This window comes from Colius striatus, chromosome 10, assembly GCF_028858725.1.
Source record: "Colius striatus isolate bColStr4 chromosome 10, bColStr4.1.hap1, whole genome shotgun sequence".
NCBI classification, from domain to species: Eukaryota; Metazoa; Chordata; class Aves; order Coliiformes; family Coliidae; genus Colius; species Colius striatus.
The window spans coordinates 11,726,328-11,745,542 of record NC_084768.1 but is presented as its reverse complement, the minus strand read 5'-3'; the positions used below and the strand labels follow the sequence as shown (position 1 = coordinate 11,745,542).

The following is a 19,215-nucleotide window of genomic DNA, read 5'->3' as shown; positions in this document are numbered from 1 at the left end:
CACGATATCTGCTTTTATAGCCTACAGATTGAATACTTTTCCTGGGATTAGATGTCTCAGTCACCCAGTTTCTCACACATGTGCATACTTCTCTAAATGCAAGTTATTTCTGAGGTAGTAGCTGCAGGTTCTCTAGGTTTCTGACCCAGCTGGTTATTCTTTTGAGTAAACCACAATTCAGAAGGGAAAATAAGCTATAATTGCTTAGACCTAAAGCACCAGGTCTGTGAGTGTTGTTGTTGCTGTCAGAAACCATTTTAGCTCCAAGGAAATACAACTTCTCAAGAAACACTTCTCATCTGCTATTTTTCAATCACTGAAGTATACAACTATATTTGAAAAGCAAAGTGCTTATGATTATATCTGCTTTTATAAGTTTAACTGTCATCAGCAGACTAGGAACAGAGTGCACAAGTCATTTTATCTACATTATTTGTGGAGAATCTCAGAGAACACAGGAGTGCTTCTGACCTAGTTAAATTTCTGCTATTTTGAAAATGATTATTAAAAAGCCATCAATACTTCTCTGAGGCCACATACTCACTTGTTGCCCGGTAACCAGAAGGATGGAGCCTTCTTTCCCATGTACCACTTGCCGGTAAATGTGATCTAGAATTAAGAGTTCACTCCAGCAGTTCTGAAGCAACTTCATTTGGTCATCAACCTGTAAAGCAAACACAAACGTTGGTGGCATCACTTTGGGAGCAACTCTTACATCACCCTATGGAGTCAGCCCTTCTTCAAGCATCTGGTTAATGTCATGAGAACAGAAATGCTATCAAAAATTATCCATCCACAAAATTGCCATTCTCAAGTGAGTAAATAGGGCACTGCTGAACCCCTTCGCTGTAAAATACACAGAATATTTACTACCAATTGCACTCTAGGAAAGGAGAAGTATGGTATTGTTGTGCAAAGCAATAATAATAGTGTATTTACAAAATGCTCACAGAAATGGGATTTATTTTTTTTTTTACCCAAAACAAGGATAGCAGAAATAATGCTGAGGTGAACTTTCCTGTACTCCTATCCTTAAACCTCAGCTTCTGGAAATAGTAAGGTATTTGCAGATTCAAGAGCATTGTTGCTACAACAAGCTCAGGTCAGAGACAGGCCCCTTGCAAAGAAAAAAGTGAAGAAAGAGGTAAACACTCCCTATAAAAATTGTTCTGGTACCATGAAAAGAGAAGAAAGCAGCTTCAGGTGTGATTGGTAGGACAAGAAAGGGCTGTATACAAGGCAACAGTGTGCAGTGAGCACTGAGTGCATTTAGTCGCAGAAGGTAGATCGTGGGCACTCGGTACAAGCAACATACATTAAGTTTTTTCTGGGATGTTACTTGGGATGTATATATTATAGGACATCAAAGTATGTCACTACACTGACTCCTGTTGCAACTGGATTGCATTCATTTTTATTCACTTCAAAGACTGAAAAATAATTAAGATTTAGTTGGAAATGGAAGAAAAAAAATCACAAATTAGTGGAAAGCAGGCTATGAATAAGTCATGGTAAGTATCAATATCCTCTGGCCCTGCTCTTATTGAACTTACTGATTTCTTCCAAAAATCAAAGAAAGTCTTTGACTTCAGACATTTCTCCTGAAAGAGTTGAGAGATGTGTACATTTAGACTTGCTACAAGTGTCTGGGGTGGATGTGGTAATAGCTTGTATATAGTTAAAAGGACACTGCGAACCTGTATAGATAGCAATTGCTGAACAGATTAACAATGCCATAAATTAGGAGAAAAAAGAAATCAACAATGGGGTTATTTAAAGTTGAGAAATGCCTATAAATTCCTGGAACTGTTAAAATTGTTTTCAAAGTTTCTAATTTTAATTACTTTAGAACTAGATTTCATAATGCCCAGGAAACTGCATTATACACAGCAATCTTGCATGAGCTGAATTAAATAATGCAATACATGTTTCCAAATGTTATCAGCTATGACCTAATGATTTTTTGAGCTTTCAAGCATGTTTTCTGGTTATGTGGTAGGGAAAGAAGTAATGTGTGTTACTAAATACATTTTTGTAGTGTCATTTGTGAAAGGCACCTAGTACTGTCTACCTCTTTCCAGTCACTTGTCATGGTGCTCAGACTTCAACATCCATCAAAGTCTCTGCCTTTTTCATTCATCTTAGCTTCCTTTCTCTCCACTTACAGTTTTCTACCAACTGTTCTTGTCCCACTTTCTCTCCCTTAGGTATTTGTCTCAAACTATTCCCTCTTGCTGGACTGTGCAAGGAAACTAAATCAGGAGAGAAAGGGAGCAGATTAACACAAAGCCCATGGGGAGACAAGGGCAGAAGAACTGCTGTGCAAATCACGTTCTCCCACACAGCCTGCACCAGGACTCTCTGTTCCGGCTTTTGCCTGCTCCTTGAATGCAAAAAGGTATCCGTGCTGGAAAACCACACAACTCTTTTCCTCCACTACTGCTTTATCTAGAAGATGATATCATTTTTATGGGGTTTGGTTTTCATTTTATTTTTATCCGCACCTTTTCTCTTAAAAAACCCCAAACAATCAAAGCAAAGCAAAAAAACCACAAAACAAAACTATGTCCAAAGATCTGTATCAAAATAATATTTTAGGGTTGCAAACCAAGCACTGCAGAATTAAATCATGCTTGTATTCATCTGTATTTGGGTGTTGTGCAAAAAAAAAATCTCTCATTTCTGATGTTTGTAATGTTTTCCATGCTTTGGCTTTCCAGTATTAAGAATAATCTTTTATTCTTAATAAAGGTAGGCTGTTCTGTAGGCTTTTCTGCCTGCAATCACAGTTAATACAAGTATGCTCAGATAATTCCTATAAGCTACATAACCATTAGCAATAGAGATGGAGGAAAGAAAGAGGTATGGACTCTGTAGATGTATTTATTACTAAGTCAAAGTAAAGCTGGTGCTATCATAAACTCAGGCTGGCTCCGTCCCCGTGTTGTCTGTGCCCATGATAATTCATTTCTGTTCAGATCACAGAGCAAGGTTGATTCTGCATTAAAGAACTTTTTTCTCTGCCCACAACATGCATTTGAGTACAAAACCACTTCAATCAAATGACTTGATAGCTCAAGAGAGGACAGCAAATTACCACATTGATACCTACCCCGACCAAAACTTGGGCTGGGTTTAAAATAAGACATTATTTGAAGAAAAAGTTTGAAAGTGAACAGATTCTAGTACTCTTGCTTGTTATATGAAACTGTTTTGTGGCCATTTTCTCCTCTGTACAGCAAGGTGTTACAAAAATCAAATCAATCGAGCTAACATGATAATTTCATTCACAATTAGCATTTCACACAAAGCTATGGCAGCTTAAATCTGAATGAAACAAACTGTGAGGCAGTTGAAACATTCAGCATCCATGTCATAACAACTAATACCTGAATAAGAGGTCAAGCATTTGATTATATCATAAATGACATGTTTCCAGCTAACACATCTGTCTCAGCCACAGGCTTTTGAAAACAAACTATAGTTTAGAGATCTGGCTTTCTGAGGGCCCCAACTGCAGCTAGTCTGCAATCAAAGCTTACCTCCCAAGCTTTTTTGTATCATTACCAAGCCAGTGCTGTGAGAACAGTGTGAGATGGCAAAATCACAGAAAAGAAGAGTGTTTTGCACAAAGTCTGTTCCTGCTGTTCCACGAGACTCCTAAAACTAGCAACAGCAAACATCTGCTGGTGGTTCACAAAAGCTGCTCCTCTGTATTTACTGTAATTTAACCAGTGAAAGCCTGTCAAATGGATAGCACAAGCAGCACAATACACATCTGAAACACAGTATTGCCTTCAGAAGACTGTTAGATCCAGCTGCTCTTGCCATTTTAAGAAAGCTGGGGAGATGGCAGAATGTTTCCTAGTTTGCACTAAGAAGAAACTGAAATGACTTAGAGAGGGTCACAGAGTAACAAAATGTAGGGCATGCCTTCTGAAAGACATGGAGATGAGGAAAAACACATCTCTGCTCATACATATGAAATGAAAAATAGTAAACAACATAGGTTGTGTTGAACAACACGGTAACACGTTGCTTCTTGTGTTAAAATGAGCTGGTGGCTTTATCGTGTGTGTACCTTTAGCCAGAACACAATCACCTTTGTGTGTCAGTTGCATGTCAACAAATGAATTGCAGAAGCATATTATCTAGCAAAATGACAAAAATCAGCCTTTCACCAAAACAAGTGTCTTAAGCTGATCTTGAGGGCAAAGAAACTTAAGTTTGGTGGCCAAAGTGGAGAGTGAATTCTGAAGAGGAAGGTCCTCTGCAGAAAAAGCACGTTGTGGGCTTCAGTCTTCTGATTCCAAAGCCAATTCATGCTAGTCTGCCATTAAGAGGGTGAGCAGGAGAAAAGATTCCATCACCAAGATAACTTGGCTCCAGTCTGGGACCTCCCTACAATCAGCATAATTTTTAATTGTGGTGTACATTGAATTAGATACAAGCTCATAAACTTGTATTAGTGGCTAAAGTGAGGTTTTCCAGTTTGTGGAGATCTTTAATAGAATTATCAATGTTTTAATAAAAATGAAGGGAAAAGTGCCCCTTGTCTCAACTACTGGGAATGCTTATAAATAAAAATTGAACATCATACAGCCAATATCAGGCTGCTGAAAGTACACTCCTCAAATCTGCAGCTGCTCCCTGCCAGAACAGAACATTGACACAAGGATAAAGTAACGCATGCCTTACCTAAGCAAGTTGTCAAACAAGATACCCCTCTGACAGCTATCTAGCCTCGAGCAAAAGCATTAGTGAATACTGTGCCCAGATGGTTAAATTTAGGTCCTCTCTGGCCAGTGACATTCACTGAAGACATGCCAGTAGGGATAGCATAACTGGAAATTGTTGCTGAAGAAATGGCTTTTAAGGAAAGATGTGGAGGAAGCTAAGGAGGGGCATGTGACTCAAAAGAAATAGGAGACCATTTCCAGCATGAGGGGTGGCAGGAAACAGTAATAATGTTGCAGGTATGAAAGGAGTAAAACATCACACCTGTAAAACTGCTGCTAAGTGACAAGGGAAGCAAAGAGACTGCTTAGGAGGAGGCTTTAAAGGAGGGGAATAGGGAGGCAGTGCAAGTGCAGTGAGAGAAGACCTCCTTTAGGAGGCTGGATGTCAGGTAAAACCTTGAAGGTGAGGATAGTAAGATTGGATGAGATGCAGACTTAAAGGGTTTGTGTGACAGTAAATCATGCTGCTGGAGCAGAGGAGGAGCAGAGGATGGTGGTTGTCACCAGCACAGGCAGGAGAATTCCCAGAGGTGAAAGTAGGCCTGTGCATTTTCTGCTCTCTCAAACAGGAGCATAGAGGTGGTGCAAGGGATAACTTTCTGATAGCATTAATACATGGCAATAGGTAAATCCTACTTCCTATACCAAAATACTCTTTACCTGCACTCACAGTGAGGACAAGGAATCCTGTCAGAATTGAGAGTCATCCAAAACCTTCTATCTCATGCTGTTGGACTACTTCTCCAAATCATAAGCTGGAAAACAAATGGTCATTGCCCCAATCACCCAGCTTCATCCCACTGTGCTGCCTACTGACAGCCAAGCTAGCCAGAATAAAACAATATAAGAGCATAATGCGTGGTGTAAAAAGGGTCTTCCAGCATCTGGAATGCTGCTGGGTGAGCAGGTAGGACACAGTGGATGAGACACTCCACAGTCAGTTGGCCTGTGTAGTATTCACTGCCCAGGTGTTCTGGGCACAGGTGGATGGCAGGATGCAAAGCACTATGTTCTGATACCTTTTAAGATTTTGTCTTTCCTGTGTCAATCTGGACATGTATCTTCAGTGACCTCATGGTATAAATGTGCACAGTATTAGTATTAATTGACAGCAGTGTCAATTAACATGTTGACAACATATTGTGATCTCTCTAAAAGAAACCTGTAGCATGCTCTCTCTCCCCCACCACAGAAGGGAATTACTACTTTTGTATTACATTTGTCTGCTAAACCCTGGACTCCCACTCGGCTGGGTCCTGGGCTTATGTGTCTGGGACTCGGTGGAAGTTTGTTAGGCTCGTTGAGGCCTTTGTTGACACTGCAATACACAACCACGCATTATCAATTGTGGTTAAAGGAAGGGCTTATCTCAGAAATGCTGCTTACTCATCTGAAAAACTATTTGTAGTGATGTTATAGATGGGGAAGGCTAGTGCGACACAAGAGTAGTATTGTTGTAGAGTGTATGCTTCCCACAGCACAGAACGTTAATCATTAGAAACTTTTGTTTTCTCTGAGGAAGAACATTGAAATTGCCAAACAGTAAAATGAAGAATAATGTGTATGCTTTGCTGAAATGCACCTCAATCTTATCAAAACCACACTGTGTCTTTCTTTTAGGAAAGCGTTTCACAATATTTAGCTTACCATAACCAACAACTGCAGATTTATTATGATTTTTCTTCTGAAGAGGGATTTTTTAGCCTGACATTTGATGAATACCTGTTAAAAGTTTTGGGGCCAGTTTTTTGGTGTGTTGCTCTAAGTTAAATATTTTCCATATAATTATTGCTGCAGATTCAGTTAAACAGTGCAGTCACCACCATTTACCCATTCCACACCTCCCTCTCTGAGAAGTTGGAGAAGCTTTTTCCATCTCTTTTCATTTGCATCAACTTGCACTATATCTTTGGGCTTTTCTGCTACTAAAAATTTAAAAGGGTATCTAATGATTTAAAAAAAAAATAAAGGATTGAAATTTATGTGATAAGACCATGTTGGATTCAGCTGAATTGTTTTTACTTATGCTTCTAAAAGGGAATATCAGTACAGAAATAACATGAAGCATTCATCTGATGGTGCCACTTTTAAATTCCACGGCCATTGAATAGCCATTTCCTAGTGAATATGAAGTGATTAAACATCTGTCTGAATTGTTCAGCCTGAAGCATACAGGTTCAAGGGATGGTTGAACTTTCTTTCAAATGTAGTTAGGAGATCACTCACAAGTCATTGCAGACATACAGCTTGAGTTGTTACTCCATTTTCTTATGCTATAGTGAAGCAAATTGCCCCAAATCAGTTTTATAAGACAAGTGCACTCCAGAGGCTAATTTTTATTCGTGAATGCATGCACGGTTTCCAAATCATTGCACAGGTAGAGAAAGATTTGGAGTCTCCAGATGGGTTGCTGTTAACAGTGGGAAACCTTCTCTGCAAGATTGGTATCCAAAAGCAGCACGTAACACACAGTGTGGTTTGAAAAGTAAATGCACATAGCTTTCAGAATCAGTGAATACCCTAATAAAATATGATTATCACCTATAACCTCAGTAATAAAATGCTACAAAGTTCAAGAAAAAAATTACTTAATATGAACTATGATTGTTCCAGATCTTTCCTAGAAACCTGTGTGTTATATAAAATTGGTAGGTAAAGGCAGGGAGTGACCTTTACAAGCCCACGTTGGGTTAAGATGACCTTCCTGTTGCCATCTAGCTCTAATGTGACTTGAGTATTAAATCTACCCCAGTTTGGTGGCATTTTACATTTGTGATTGAAAAATGAAATGAAGTACAGCGATATCTCAGTGTGTGCCTTTCTGTGCTTCTTTACAAGATGTAAAGAGGCTGTTATAAAGGTGCAATTATACTTGGTGTGTGCCTCTGTGTGTGTGTATACACTTCCTCAATAACTTTTGAGTGCATCAATCAGCCCTTTCAAAATGTGAAGCCATGAATATGTGGTGCCCATGCTCTGAAGGGTGTGTGATGCTTCCAGTTTAGCAAATGCACACAGGGAGAGAGATGGCTTTGCAACAGCTGTCCCTGGACAGTTACATGTATGAATCCTGTGACAGAGGGGATACATGCAGCAGGGACCAACCATTTCCCAGTTTTGGTGCACATCGTCCACTGAGTCATAATACTTTTAACTAAAAGCAGCCTTGAGCATCAGTTCACACTTGTTCTGTTTTCTTGCAGGAATATAACACAAGGTGCATGGAGTGTATGGGCCTCAGGCTGCTGCAGGGCAAGCAGCACATGGTGATCCTACCAAAGAATGAGACCTCTCATTTATGGATTGTTGGACTCCACTTAGAGAGTATTCTCCTCTATCAAGGACAAGGTAAAAAACAAATCTCAGTTCCTCAAACATCGAATGAAAAGCCTGTTACAATAAACTTTGTGTGTGTACATATATATATATTATACAGTGTGTCAAATGCAACATGTAACACTTCAATTATTTCTCTTTTTCCTGCTAACTGCATTAAAATGACTTAGTATTTCACAGTCAGCATTATTTCTGATGAATTATAAATGTGTTTTTCTTAGGTTCTTTTTTGGATTTTTTTTTGTTAAGAAACTGAAAACAAGAAAAGGATTTCTTTTTAGTTCTAACTGAAAATTTTGCTTACAATGTAGTGTTTCTGCCCTGTCAAAATGAACACAAAGGTAAGGAAAGAAGAAAATTGCTTATTCTTCTCAGCATCTGTTTCAAAGTGCTTTCTTACTGGACCCATAGAACTGACCCTCAAAATCCTACTCACGTGAGTATCTCTACTGATGTTAGCACAGCATAAGTTTATACATATTTAGGTCTAGAATTATTTTAAACCCCCTCAGAGAATGCTGGTTTCTGCAGCAATTTAGGTACTAAAGGTGTTTTATTCCCTTCAATTACTCTGGAAACCACTCTTTTTTTTTTTTCTGATGTCAACAAACTAACTACAGAAATGCACTGGGCCATATTCTTAACTTTTAACTGGTGTGAACATAAGTCTTTTGACTTTCACAAAAACAAAATCCAAGTTAGGCTCGAATTAGGCTCAAATTAGGACAAAATCATCATTAGCCTTGCAGGTCTCATCTGCTTTTTTAGCATGCACAATGATGTCCTCCGGGGAATCAGAAAACAAGACTGAACCTAGTAAATTTTATGGTACTGCTGGTGAATTTATTTTCAGTATATCGAATTAGCAGTTTCACTCTCTTGTCCGGCAACCTTCAATTAAAGTCTCTGTGGTCTTCTCCAGGTCACACAGATTTCAGTATTATCTGAAAGTATTTCTAATATGTAATGTTCCTTCTCTCCTTGGTGATTTACTGGATAAATTCTGATTTCATTTTTCCAGCTGATGCTCATTCTAAGAGTCTACAGATAAACTTTACTTCCTACATTAGTTTTCATCTGTACAATTTCTTAGAAAACAGCAACATCCCATTTTGACAGAAATCAGTACCACACCCAGGGGACCATTGTTAATATTGAAGACAAAACCCTAGTAAGGGTAAAAGGTAAAATTTATTTACCACAAAATAAATATTCCATTAAAACTCAATCAACTAAATATAATATGGAAAATATTTTTAGCTCGTGACAGAAGAAACTTCCTAATTTCAGTAAAGCTCTTTACTATGGGAACAGGCAGGCAGAGTAGTCTCCCTGCACACTTAAGAGTCCTGTTCTTTCAAGTGCTGCATGCCCCAGAACACTTTTTTTGCACACATCAACACAAGAGTTACTTCAGTTGGTTCTTGTTTAAATTACACTACGTGGTTAGTTTTCTGTTTAATAGAGTTTGTTTCCAGTAGAGCTATTCAAAGGGGTGTGGAGTATGGGAAAAGGGCAAGCCATAAGATAAGTATAACCTTACTCTTTTAACAGGTGACACCTACAAAGGTTTGTTTGTGTACACAGCGTGGGACAGGATTCACAGTTACACTGATGGCAGTATGCAAATAATCTTCTGATGGCACAACTAAAAAAGGACTTACTTTAACATTGCAGCAGTGTAAATGACAGGAGAATAATTTTCCAGGCAAGCAATAGTGATACCCAGGGTTGAACACTAATAAGCCCCATGAAAAATCCACTACGTGGGATATTCCTTCTAGTTATCATCAAAGCAACAGTTTTGTATTTTAATTGTTATATATCTTTTGATTGCACAATATTGCAATCTTCTTCAGGAATTAAAACCTGATGGTTTATATTTTACTTTTCATAGTCCTCTTAAGACTTTTGACAAACATTCAACCATGTAAGGGCAGGTATTTCCTTCTGCTTGTACCCGAATCCCTGAAACGTGTGGATGTGCAGTGTCAAGATTGGGAGTTCTAGCATGCTAAGCAGGACAGAAAGTCATCTGTAGTAGACCTTTGGCAACAGAGACTGATGTCATTGTAAAATGCTGTGTGTGCCATACAAATGTATTCCACTGTGTTTTCCTCTGTTTTGTAACAGAAAAGAAAAAAGCCACAGCAAAAGCAGTCAGAAATCATGAAAAAGAGTATCTTCAGTCACAGTGTGGAAGGAAATGGTATACTGATGAAGAAAAAATGCAGAAAGGTTGTCTTACATCCCAAGGGCTGCAGCAGTAACAGTAAGTCACTGGGGCAGGGATTAAATACGAAAGAAGACTCAGTGATAAGGGAGAAAGTGAAAGAAAATTATGAATGGGAGTTGTCATATATTAAACCAGGATACATCTGACTTGATAGAAAAAGTTAAAAACACCAAAGGAAGCTGAAGTCATATAAGAAGGTTGTGGAGAAGTAATGAGAACCAGTGATGCCCGATGCAATGAGCTACTGTACATAGGAATGACTTAGCACTTCTCTTTACATTTTAAACACTGCAGGAGGCTCTTGGCATACAGCTACTACCAGCTTCACAAAAGTTAGCTCCTTTCCCAACAAAGTGTAAAAGGGTAAACAGACCCATGCTACTAAAAATCACAGGAAGTGTTGGTTGAACGAATGTTTAAGGAATAGGCAAGTGTGTATTAAATGTTTTTTCCATTCATCCTTTCATTTGGCTTTGTTTCATTTATTCCCACTTCCTGTTTCCTGAATTCTAATTTGGAAATCTCTGAAGGATCATTAAAATAAGGTTGTCACAACTCTGCCCAGGTCCCATACAGACGTTAGCACTGCAGATAGGATTCACATTAATGTTTAAAAATATCCTTGAAGAAAACGTTTTTATTTGGGCTGCTGTTGGCGAGAGGAACTTTGGTAGTATAAAACACAGAATGAGCAGGAACCTTATAGGTACAAAGGACTGGACTGTGGCATGGCTCAGCCTCCCACATATGTGCATGCAATAGAAGATCAGCTGTGAGTTTAGGAAAAAGGGAGACAGTTTGTGCCATCTAATTTATTAGGTTTTTCTTAGCTCATTTCTGAATGACAGCAGCAACAAAATCAGGCTGCTCTGATTACTTCCCGTTCTGCCACACACCGCAACTGTGGGAGCTGAGTTTTAATCAGACCAGCAATTGGGCAATGGGCAAGAGCTTGTAATAAAGTGGCAAATTTTTCATCAAAAACCCCATTTATTGCATAGTTTGTATTCCAATGTCTGGCAATCTACTACTAATCCGGGTGTGAGTATCAGGTACTTTGGTGTGTAAGTTTCATATGAGTTTTATTTTTTAAGATTTATCATGACTGAAATACTACTTTGATATCCAAAGGTAAGATTCAGTGATTAATCCCAGACTTTAAAGGAAAGTGCACCACAGCTGTGCCTCTAATAAGTTTTTCTGAGGTATATTAGAACTTCTTTTAATATGGCTACATAAGTCTACACCTGGTACATAAAACAGCCTGACTGATTCAGAAGTATCAATGATTGTACAAATATTCAGCATCATTTTCTGATAGGTAATGGATTGAGTTCTCTCTTTGTCTCTCTTCTGCTTTTTAGCTACTTTGCCTGAGGGTCTGTTCCTTTTAGAATATAAGGTCTTTAGGGAAGGGACTGCCTATTACTATGTTTTTATGCAGTACCCATTTATGTTACCATAAATCTAACAGCAGGAAAGGATTGCCTTGACAGCCTGGAGCATATGTAGACACTTTTCTGTACATAAAATTATCTATTTTTCAATTTAAACTGCCAGCCCCCAAATAAACCCAGAATGTCCAGTTAAATAGTGCAACAAGCTGTTAGTGAAGCATACTGTCTCCTTACGTAAATATAGGCATCAGCCTAAGAACACCATGAGACTATTTTACTCAGTATTCTTTCTATGGTGGCACAACTACATAACCTGACATCCTATGTAACACCATCCTAGGTATGGTATTGTACAGTATCCTGAGCTTGGACAGTATATAAGAAATTATTTAATTCTAAATGTCTTTGAGACCGATTCTGGAATTCAAATGCAGACACAAATACAAAAATGCCTGAGCTTCAACAGCAGAGTTCAAGGAGCCAGTCCTCAGTTTTATTGCTTTATAACTGGGAAGGCTCTGATAATGCACACATTTTTAAAGTACAACCTAACATAAGCCAACTTCTAAATTCAGCTTCTGGCGACAGCACCTTTTAGATTTCCTCTTGCACGAGCACACACAGCACCAAAATCCATTCTACTGTGTCAAATATATGCATTTTGCAAATATACGACCATTTGATAAATGGAGTTGAATCTGGGTTTTTTAGGTTACTTTTAACAACTGAGAAATGTGCAGTTTATTTTTTAGCTCACATGTTGCATGCAAATTGCCTCTTTCTACAGGGCAACATGCATTTGAAGTTCCCAGATGTCTGAACTAGATTCACTGTGAGTACTTATCCAGAATAAGCAATTAAAATGTAATTCATTTCTAGATATCATCAATATTCTGTCATTGCATGAGGGGAATGGACTAGATGACCCATGAAGTCTCTTCCTACCCTCATATCTATTATGATTACCTTATATTAGCAAAATTGCTTTTTAAGGTCACTTACATGTGGTAGTTTCCTTTACGCAAATATTTGGTACATTTGGCCACTCGTGTGTATTTCTCCATGCTTTGTTTAGAATGGATTCAGTACAGGTAGAGCCTCAAATGAAGCAAAATCCTGATATTTTGTTGTAAATAATTCATAAAACAATGTTATGACCCTTATTCCCCGTGAGGCATCCACATAATGAGCCACCCAAATGAAGCAGCGAAAACATCCACTTCCCCTGCCATGGGTGTGCCCCTGACAGACTCCTCAGGGTCAGAAATCCATCAATCTCTTTTCACACATGAGCTAATCAATTCAAAGAGGGAAGTACCAATGAGCTATTAGATCAATATGGTGAAGTATGGAGATTGATCTTATCCCAGAGTGACTACATTAACAGACTCGTCAGTGTGACCCCTGCCCTGCAGCACACATTATGCAGGATTGCAAGTCTGATATCTGAATGAAGACCTCAGGTCATTGCTTTTAATAATCTACTTCGCTAAAGAATTTGAAAGAATTAAAAGTAAATCTGTAAAGGAGATGACTAATGAAAATATGAAGTGCTTTATTCTCCTCTAGTCTTGGAACACTTGCAGCAATCACGGCAGCTTTTCTCAGCCACCGGCACCAGTGGCTGTCTCACACAGACACTTGCCCGGCCAGGCCTGCCTGCCGGCATTTCGGATAACACGGGAAACACAACCAAGGATATTTTGCTCTCCTGCCACGAAATTTAATACAAAGAAATGAAATACAAACCAATACAAAATACTAGCTATGTCAAAATCAATTAAAGTCTTGTGTGAACTGCTCCAATTGGTTTATGTGAACGAGCAGATCGAGAGCTATGCTGGAGTGCTGCTGGGCTGAATTACTTAACCGGACTAAGTGGGATCGCAGCAGTGGCCGCAGCTGTGAAAGCTGCTCACAACGCTGCCCTGCACTGAGCGTGCTGCCCGCCAAGCAAAATGTTCCCAACACTTGGATCAAGTCCAGGTCCAGCCCTGGGTGTCTTAGTCTGTATTCTTGTGGGTCAAAGGCCGATGACTTTAGGGAGAATTGATCTGATCAGAGGAGCCTAGCTTTGCAATATTTAGGAGCAATATATGAACACATCCTATAACACTTTCCTGTCCCTTAATCAACCTATGCTGTGGTAAGTGGCACCAACTTTACAGGAAGTCTGTACGCAAAGTGATTGGAAATAATACTATAAGTGACCATTTCAGGCCTCTCATTTTAAAGACTAATCTTTTTGACACATAGTTTCAGAGATGCTGGAAAAATTGTACACTATATTGTCTCAGAGCATGACATTAATATTGATCATTTTTTTTAAACCCAGAATAACCTCATAGCAATTAAACATTTATGTATGTAACACATTTTTAATGCCGTATTTTTATTATACCAAACATTTTTATTGTTCATGGTATAATTGAATCAATGAATTAGAAGAAGGTTACTAAAAAAGGGTTAATGCATTTTTAATGAAACAGAATGATATAACTTCTGTTAGTCACTAAAAATAATGGTAGATCTATCAGGTTTATACAGATAAGAGCTTTGTGAGTTTATCTGAAAGCTCATATAATGGCTCTCATTTAGCTGTAACCTAGAAAAACAGATTTAGTAATCCTACTTAGAGTTTTAATTCATTGTTTATGTATTTGATTACTCTTCTACCTTGTGATCAGATCACCTATCTAAACATGAAAGTATGAATCTCTTTGGCAGACACATCTCTTTCCAGTTGTAAAACACTTCTTGAAAGCAATGCTTTTTCAGAGTCTACATACCACTGAGAAACATTTCTGAACTCTTAGGTTAATACAGGGGAACTAGTGAGAACTTTGGATGTTAATAGAATGTAGATGTTTCAATGCTTGCACAGCTCCAATCCTTAATTAGCCCACCAACTTAAATTAATACTTTCCAGGTAGAAACTGCTATGCTTAAAAATATCCCAGTAGAAAATCCTTGTAGTAGTATAAGACTGATTGATATTTGAATACTGCACGAAATAATATCTGGAAAATAAACAGAAGTTGCAAACTTGGCTCTCAATCCTACACAGATGTGTTCTTTGCAATATAGCATTTAATTTTCTATTATTTTTCAATAGATACAAAAATAGATATTGAACTGTTATATTAGTACAGGGATGTGTATTGTGGAGGAGGGATCTTACTATGGCACCCTTAGAAAAGTATTTCCATTTTTCAATGGGAGGTATGTTATCAAACTTCTTTTAAAGTGCAGGGTCCTAAAATTTCTCCTGTGTCTAAGTAGTAGTTGTATGGGTAAAAAATGCATGTGTATAGTACACAAGATGCTGTAGCATTGCTCAAGCACTTCTGTGAATGTTGGGACACCATATAATCCACAGCAGTGAACCACAATTAAATAAATCGCACCACTAAAATGGGCATACATTTTTTTCTACCTCTATGATGTGGATTTTACATCATGTTATTTCCAAATTTAAAAGCTGTTGTATAATAGAAGTGGTTTAGATTTAAAAGGTTTTTAGAATTCTGATATATTTGTATCTTTCCACTTATACAGCAAGGAACTTAATACACATCCAATAGTGCAGGCCTCAGAAGGACATTGTTTCAGGAAAGCACTTTACACATTTATTGAAGCATTTGTCCTAATTTCACTGATGGGAAGCTGATGCTTATATATTTTCACCAAAACAAAGGTGATTCTTCGAACAGGGGCATGGGAAATTAAACTTATAGCATCTGCCAACCTAAAATACCTTTTCTGTAAATAATAACAATATTTTAAAATTCAGCATCTCCTAAGTGCTAGAAGTGAATGCTGCCTCCCAATGGAAACGAGAAGTTTGTTTCCCGATAAAATAAGCCACAGAATTTCTAGTCCTGTTGTTTTATCAGATGCTTGGTCTTCAACTTACTTCTCTGAAGAATTGAAGAGTTTTCATTCTGGATTTCACAATCAAATGTTTTAAGAACTTCCTATCATGGGCTCAAAAGGCAGAGTTTCTGGAGCAAAGAAGATGGGTTTTTATCCCTTTAACAACAACTACTTGAAAAGGGATCAGGAATGAGGAAGCATAAATGGATTACTGATAGAGTTCAATGAGGCTACGAATTTCCCAATAAATGCAATTTATCTTATAATTCCGCAGTTTATCATGTAGCTCCAAAATTCGTAACTACAAGATCACTGTCACACAGGTGCTATCAACAGATGCATCTGTCTGGACCCAGAATCTATGGCTGCATTAGAGATATCTGCTAGTGGCATCTTGTTTAGATGGTTGTTAGGTATCTAGGTACAAATAAGTGATACACATCATTTTATAATCAATGAAACATGTTACTAGCTTCTGCACAATGCAGTAAGAGCTGGCTGGATTCTTGTTCTTAAAACCCTCTTTCTAGTTTTTACTGTGAGTGAGCACTTACAGGCAGAGAACGTTCATAAAAACTTTTAGAACAAAAAAAAGATCATCTTCTGGGATAGTTACAATGGACTGAAAATACATTCCTAGAATGGAAATGCTTCCTCAGCCTTGACAGGATAAAAAAAATAAATGCTTTCTAGGTTAGTACTGTAGCTTTTTTGATAACATTTATATTAATAAATTAAAAATGTCTATAGATTGACAGGTGTTTTGTGGGCTTATACTGGAAAGCCAATAGCTAATTATGAAAGCCTGACTTGACTAATCAATTATTCAGATGAGCATTAGGTGCCTATTATATGTGTAAACATGGGAATTATATTTTCCCTTAAGTAACTTCCTAAAATAACAAACCCACAACATGCAAATTTGAAATAGGCAGAAATGGCACTATTATGCACTTATTGCATATGCAGAACTCCCACTGAATTATTCAGGGCACACAGAATTGGAGCCTTGGTCTTCTGACTGAGCACATGCCGTGTTGTATATTTGTTATGCATGTAATATTGATTTAGCTCGTTCTCGCTGGTCATGTTTCAAATTCATTTCATGTTTAGGAGGTAAGGGAAAGGAGAAGTATCCCCGGACTGATATTTGCAATATATTTTTACGCCCGTTGAACACAAGATTATTTGATAAATTAATAAGACAGTGGCTCTTGAGTACAGGAAGAATAAGCCTTTGAAAAGGAACAGAAGTGAGGTAACTGTGTTTTGAAAAGGTTTATATTTGCTTCATTCCCCACCTCCTATATGCAAAGATTGGGAGAGTGCTAGTATTACAGAACAGATTCACTGGTATTTCATTTAATTTGAGAGGCACGAAACACAGTAAGGTAAAGCATAATTGTCCTTTGCATTCAGAAAAGAGAGTGCTCTTAAACAGAATACAGCAACAGGGAAACCAGAAATAGATGTGACCAGACACCTGCTGACAAACAGTGACAAATCCCAATGACACTACAGTGACCCCCAGTTAGTCAAGATTTAATTAAAGGGTATAATTAAGTCAGTGGAACAGAACACTAATGAGTGGTGGTTTTTTATATGGGTAATTACACATAAGAATACAAAGTAAGCGAGGCCCCTGAATATATCATTAAAATTAACAGTATAGAATGACAATCAGAGCTTGAAGTACTTAATTTTTTTTTTCCTTTCTCTGCAATAATGCAGGTTGAACCAACACAGCTTGTTGTACAGCACATCTGTACACACACTAACAAATGCTACGGGCCCAATCCTGCATGTGTCTCAGCATGCTGGTAACATGACCCCAGTGGCATAAGGCACACCAGTACAGCTGGGCGTGCATGGGTTCGCTGGGCTCTGTCTGTCATTGTGTTTGCATGTGTTTGTACCACGCAGGGGTCACTTTGTCTCCTTTTCTATCAAATGACATTCTGTTGCTATTCTCTTACAAGTAACACATCCTCTAGATTTCATTTATCGAGTGTATTGGTTACAAGGAAGACATAGATTACAAATTGTTTCTATGATTATCTGCACGTTCGGCATAATATACCTTTACAATCAAATTTCTTACAGCAGTGGTATTTTGTGCCTGATCCAGTTCTCAGGAATTTATTTTGGGAATCCAGGCAGTTGAATGAAATAGCTGAAATATCTTTGCCAGCATGATATTTGCTTATATTTCAAACAGAAAAGTATTGTAAAGTAGATTTACTAGACCAACATGTTAAACTGGAGGGGAACACGTTGTCATAAATAATGATGATGATGGTAGGAGAAAAACAACTTTCCTATGGTCTCAAAGATTTAAAAGAATGCCTGTGTAGTTTGGGGCCAGCCCTCTGCTGGGATTACTCTATCTGCTCCCAGCTGGTAGCCTGCAGTTCCTGACAGCCTTTTATCCGTTATCAAAGCAACAAGTGGAAAAGCAGATCCTCCTGCCTGCTAACACTCTGCTCAGTTCTCTCTGTAGAATTTCTGCTTCTAAATCTTTCCTTTTAACAAGTCCTCAGATTTCCTTCCTACTGCTGCAGGAGACACTAAATACATTTCCCAAGTCTTTAGCTCACTTGTAACTTAAACTCTGCAGGACACTAAAGGAAGAGAGAATAATTGCATTACAACAGGACGTTTTCTACAGGAACTGACTGAAACTCACAATGAGCCTGATCCTGCTTACCCTAGAGTGCTGAAAGTTTAGTAACTGAGTTCAGTGACAGCAAAACCAGACCCTAATTACTCAATGTAGTGCCAATATAGCATTTGAGTTACAATTTCAGTCTGACATGAGTTAGTCTTAAATTTAATATACTAACCTACTAATTTACTTATTTATATAAGTGCAGTTTTAATGTAACTAAAGCAGAGCAAAAAAATACATTTATACAGTAAAAAATATACATATCACTTACCTGAAATCATTCTATAATAGGTCTTAGAAATCGAATCCTGTAACAGTTACCACAAGTACATTTTTAAAACCAAGAGAACAACTTCAGAAGCTGTTATGTAGGCTATATCAAACCCTATGTGAAAGGGGTGTAATTGTATTTTTAAATCTTTGGATTTAAACTGAGTTTCCCATGATTTACAACAGTTACGCAATGACAGAAGATGCTGTGGGAATGCTACATCAGTGGCTGTGACTTGCTCCCTCTCTGAACCGTGGCCTTTGCCACCAGGCTCCTCCATGCATGCCCAGTACATCCTCGAGCTGGGCACGACAGATGGAACACGGGCCAGATCCTGACAGTGCTCTGCCGTGCCCACAGTACAGTCCTATCTCACTCAGCAGTTAGACCTCTGAAACTAATCCTACTTATTTAAGGCTGTTAGAGATTTTTAATGCATGTGAAAGCACGATTTGGCTCTGGGCCCTGAAGTGCTTTGCTAAGATGTGGGCAATTGCATCGCATTTTTATGAGGTGCCTGAGGTAACTATTCTGGATAGGGTCTCAGAAAAGGTAATTTTACGATCCTCAGTCACTATTTTTGGTTTTTCCCACTATTTTTGGTTTTTCCCACAAGCTGGAGCATATGTGAAAACCCTAACAAAGCCAAAATACAATTAAAGAAGAGAGGTCATAAAATCATGTAAATGATT

The 19,215-nt window shown here is 38.2% G+C and overlaps 1 protein-coding gene across 1 annotated transcript in view; it reads right to left on the bottom strand.

The window, feature by feature from the left end:
* Positions 1-19,215, bottom strand: part of NR5A2 (nuclear receptor subfamily 5 group A member 2) — a 76,371-nt gene that overhangs the window by 34,056 nt on the left and 23,100 nt on the right. The window contains exon 5 of the mRNA XM_062003624.1: positions 545-664. Coding sequence (XP_061859608.1) covers positions 545-664 — 120 coding nt within the window. The remainder of the gene's footprint in view (positions 1-544; positions 665-19,215) is intronic.